Genomic DNA, 4,971 nt, shown 5'->3' on the forward strand with positions numbered 1-4,971 from the left:
AGCAGGAGGCTGAGGTGAGTGGATTGCCTGAGCCCGCGGGTTCCAGACCCACCTGGGCAACTTGGTGAGACCTCATCTCTACAATAAATAAAAAAAAATTAGCTGGGTGTGGTAGCGCGCGCCTGTAGTTCCAGCTACTTGGAAGACTGAAGCGGAAGGATCGCAGGAGTCCAGCAGGTCGAGGCTGCAGTAACTGGGAGTGGCCACTGCACTCCAGTCTAGGTGACAGAGTGAGACTCCAACTCAAAAAATAATAAAATAATAATAATATAATAATAATAATAAAATACCGGCAAAACAAGCAACAGGGAATGGGTGACTGGCGGTAGCTCAGTCTTTAGTCTTTGCACTTTCTGGGAAGTGGTGACAGAACCAACTTATGTTATACTTGAATAGGTCAAGGATGTATCTTGTTCAATGCAATCTCTACCAAAATATCACTGGCATTTTCTACAGAAAGAAAAAAAATCCTAAAATTCATGTGGAGCCACAAAGATCCCAATAGGCAAAACAATCCTGAGAAAGAACGAAGCTGGAGATATCACCCTTCCTGACTTTAAAGTATACAACAGAGCCAGGTGCAGTGGCTCAAGTCTATAATCCCAGAACTTTGGGAGGCTGAGCTGAGGGGATTGCCTGAGTCCACGAGTTAGAGAACAGCATGGTCAACTTGGTGAGACCTCATCTCTACAATAAATCAAAAAATTAGCCGAGCATGGTAGCACGCACCTGTAGTTCCAGCTACTTGGAAGGCTGAGGCGGAAGGATCGCTGGAGCCCAGCAAGTCGAGGCTGCGGTGGCCAGGAGCGGCCACTGCACTCCAGTCTGAGTGACAGAGTGAGACTCTAACTCAAAAAAAAAAAAAAAACTTCAAAGGGCACAAAGCTCAACAAGCAAAGAGCCCCTGCTGCCCAGGGCTGAGGGCAGTGCCCACCCCTCCAGCGCCCAGACCCGCGGTGCATGAATGCCCACTGGCTACAAGAAGCTTCGATGGTTCACAGGAGGCTCATGGGCCGTGGCTGCAATCCGTGCAGCCAGTATCCATTCTCGATGGGCCCCTGTTCAAGAAGACAAGGAGGGCAGAGGTTGGGCCCCTGCGGGCTCTCTGTAAGGGCACTTCAGAGTTGGCCGGCAGCCCAGGCTAGGGAGGGGAGTGGAGAGACTCACTGAGGGGTTTCCTCAGATCAAATGCTTTCTGGAATCAGTGGGCTCCAGGAGACCCTGATGGCTCACAAAACAGCACATTCCTCCTGATGATGATGGGCATGGGCACGCAGCCGGCGTGGGCTGAGCAGCTCACCAGCCTGCCTTCATTCCTCACTGGACAGCCAGTACTGCACACACCTCAATCTCTAATACTTGAAGGGCAAGTTGGTGCAAAGGAAGGTCAGGTCCTAGAAGAGATGAGCAGAACCTACAAGCAGGAGTCAAATTTGCATCTCTGCGCGGCACTGTCACCAGGAGCAGGCCTCTCACTACAGCTCAGATCCAAGAAAGACCATGTGGGGCCACAACAAAACAGACACATCAGCCAGTGTCCTCCCAGAAGAGCTGCCACAGGCTGGGGCGCTGGCCACATAGTCCCTCACAGACAGCCCAGTCAGCAGCCTCAGTCCCTGCCGATCGCAAAGCCTCCCTTCCAAGACGCACCCTCTCTGTGGCTGATTGCCCCAGCGCAGGATGGAGAGCAGCCCAGCCAAGGGGTCTCTTGTTCCAAGATTCTGTGGTCTGACAACTATAGACACTTTCATGAAACCCGCCCAAGATCATGGAGTGGGACATGACTAAAGCAAGTCCTGTCCTACAGACAGATACATACTGTGGTGACCACACCCGCTAGGGCAGGTCTGTATCCTAAGGAGCCCGGGCTTTGCTTCACCTGGCAGAAGTCCCCATGGCACTGGAAGGAGGGACAGTGTCTATAAAAGATCCCCCTGGAGCTGGGGGAGAATGGACAGAGGCAGAGGGGTATGAGGGGGCAAGAACACACACCTGGAGGCAGGACTAGGACACAGGGTGAGTGAAGCCACAGTCAAGGGCAATTCAGGATGCGCTGGTGGACGGTGGTGCCACTTCTGAGGTAAGAACGATGAGAAGAGGTGTGGGCTTAGAGTGGGACACTCACTTCAAGGAATCCTGAACATGCCATTCACTACCCAACCTTGGCAACCATCTGTAACCCCGATGTGAATTTCACCAGCGTCTTGCAGGCCACTAAGTCTGGACAGCGAAAGCGACAGATCACCAAGAGCCAGAACCTCCCAACCACCTGCCGTGTATCGATGCTGGGGGTCTGAGCCCCTTCAGGCTCAGCTCTTGGAATCCCCACAACAACTAGTCTGGCAGGTTCTACTTCATGGTTCCCATTTCACAGATAAGCACAGAGAGGTGCAGCAACTTCCCCATGAGCACATGACTAGTGGAAGGACAACCCCACAAGACACGGCCCAAGGGAAGCACCATGAGACACTGCCCTAGGGAAGCACCGGCAGCCTCAGAGCACATGAAAAGTCTAGGTGGAAAAGCATAGTCCTGACCAGCAGGGACGTGTCTCCCTCAGCAAGAAAGCTGCCCACAGAGCTGAGAGTGGTTGCTGCTCAGCACCATTGCACACTCTGGGTCTTCACCCACCCACTCGACCCAGAACCTGCGGGGGAAAGCGCCGGCTTCTGGGAGGGCCAGTGGGACACCTGGCATCAACGTGCACCGAAGCCCACAGCTGCATGCAGCGGCTCTGTCTGAGCATGTCTCCAGTCACCTCATTTTGGGATCATCTTTCAGCTGAAAGACTTTGTGCACTGGACCAGTCACACCCCTGGAAAGCAACAGGGAACAGCAGCAGGGACATGCTCTCAGCTCCATACTCCTGCGCTCCAGGCAACCCGGGTGCTGCAGTAGGATGGGGACTGCAGGGAAAGCAGGACTGTGAAAATGAGCTGCCTTGTCATGGCAGCAAGGAGAAGATACCAGCAGTCAAATTGACAGGCTCCCCAAGAACGAGACAAGGTTGAAACAGTCCACAGTCCCGCACCACACTGCTCAGGCACGGGCATGGGAGACTCCATCCTCCTGACCTGAGGTCCCCTCTTTAGCCAGGCTTCCTTCACCAGGGATACCGTTTGAACTCCACCCACTCAGGAATCCAAAACCAACCTTCCACATAAAACTCTAGGCTGGCATGGTGCCACTCCTATAATCCCAATAATTAGGGAGGCTGAGGCAAGAGGATCACACTTGAGGCCAGGAGTTCAAGACGAGCCTGGACAACACAGCAAGATCCTGTCTCTATGAAAAATAAATAATAAAACTCTGTAAGCAGTTTGGGAACTTCCTTCTTTGTACCATCTCTTCTCTTGACCTTTTAGGTCATTACCAGAAATGCAGCCAGTAAACTAATGAATAGCTAGTTCCTTAGACAGACCCTGAGGGGACCTGGGGAGCAAGGGTTTGACCCCCTTTTCAAGGACCCACTTGTTTTGGGTGGCCGAGCACCATGCCCAAGAACCCAAGGCAAGCCACATGCTGCTCCTGCTGTGAACACATTGGTGGTCCGCCCGCTGCCAAGGTACAAGGAACGGCCCTGTCCAGGAGTGCCTGGCTGGGCCAGCCCAGGACTCTTGTCAGAGAAAGGGGACATGGCAGTGAACAGAAATGGGTTAGGATGTAAGGGTGGCCAAAAAAGTCATCCAGTGGGCCAGGCAGCCTTTGGAGGGGAGAGTGAAATCCAACCGGCCAGGTAATGAGTAACACCCCTGGGCCCTACTGCCAATCACAACACAGGTGGCCAGAACCCGCCTGCTGATTCCAGCAACTCAACTGTGGACATGAGCAAGCACTGGTTCAAGTCCCACCAACACAGGCAATAAAGCCCTGAGAGGTCTTTAAGTCAGAGCAGGGAACCAGGGAGGAATCCTGTGGACCCTCAGTCCAGGGCCTCAACATAGCAGCAGGTGAGGATGACAGATGCAGAGGAAGGCTAGGTTTTGGTTTGGCTGGAGAGCGACAGCAAATACTTGTGCTGCTGTCCTCGGGTCACCAAGTGAAACACAAACACGTGGGCTTGCACAAACACACCAGGGCCGGCACCCAGCCCCTCGGCAGGAACAAGGGACACCCACGCCCCATGTAGGGCAGCAGCTCCCACTGTGGGCAGGTGAACCACACCAGCTAAGGCACAAGCCCAGATATCCCACAAGAAGGACAGCCAGGGCCCGAGGCCCTCCGCCGCCCTGTCCTAGACGTGCCCCTCCTGCCCTGACACATCTGTAGACCACCAACCTCTGCCTACCATAAGGGCGTCCCCTAATAAATGGGACTGAAGCTCCGGTCCCTTGTCCTGGTAGTGAAGCTCGCTTGTTGCCTACTCAGCACCACTTCCCTCCCCCTTCCCATCAGCCCTGATATTCCTTGGCATACCAACCTCCCTCACTGGAGAGCAGCCATGCTGTCATGGCGGAATACCCTCTCTCCTTCTGGAGTGGCCTTACTTGGTGTAGTCCAACAGCACAGCCTCAGCCCTTGCACAATGACTATGCTGGGTGGGCAGGACGTGGTGGCAAGGGTGCCTTACTCAGCATCTGCAGGACCTCCCTTCAGTGCTGCAGGAAGCATCTGTAAACAAGGGAGGCCAGAGTTCAAGGTTGCCACAGCAGCCACCTCCATAGAGGACAGCCAGCATAGCTGGTCACCAGCAAGTCAGAGTCAGAGACACATAAAGAAAAGGGGTTGGCTGGGTGTGGTGGCGCACACCTGTAGTCCCTACTCAGGAGGCCAAGGCGGGAGGCTCGCTTGAGACCAGGAGTTCAAGGTGGTGGTGAACTATGATCATGTCACTGCATTCCCACCTGGGTGATAGAGTGAGATCCTGTCTTTAAAAAGAAAAAAAAAGCTGGGCTCAGTGGCTCAGCCTGTAATCCCGCGCTTTGGGAGGCCGAGGTGAGCGGATTGCCTGAGCCCGCGGGGTCGAGACCC

At 54.2% G+C, this 4,971-nt stretch overlaps 1 protein-coding gene across 1 annotated transcript in view; it reads right to left on the reverse strand.

The window, feature by feature from the left end:
* Positions 1–995: 995 nt before the first annotated feature.
* LOC103271122 (axin-1-like) overlaps positions 996–4,971 on the reverse strand; it is an 8,013-nt gene continuing 4,037 nt past the window's right edge. The window contains exons 2-6 of the mRNA XM_008068589.1: positions 2,759–2,815; positions 2,577–2,647; positions 2,157–2,220; positions 1,820–1,940; positions 996–1,058 (exon numbers count right to left, since the gene is read on the reverse strand). Of these exons, the coding sequence (XP_008066780.1) occupies positions 996–1,058; positions 1,820–1,940; positions 2,157–2,220; positions 2,577–2,647; positions 2,759–2,815 (376 nt within the window). The remainder of the gene's footprint in view (positions 1,059–1,819; positions 1,941–2,156; positions 2,221–2,576; positions 2,648–2,758; positions 2,816–4,971) is intronic.

This window comes from Carlito syrichta, unplaced genomic scaffold, assembly GCF_000164805.1.
Source record: "Carlito syrichta isolate Samal-C Ts95f unplaced genomic scaffold, Tarsius_syrichta-2.0.1 Scaffold311235, whole genome shotgun sequence".
In the NCBI taxonomy this organism is placed as follows: domain Eukaryota; kingdom Metazoa; phylum Chordata; class Mammalia; order Primates; family Tarsiidae; genus Carlito; species Carlito syrichta.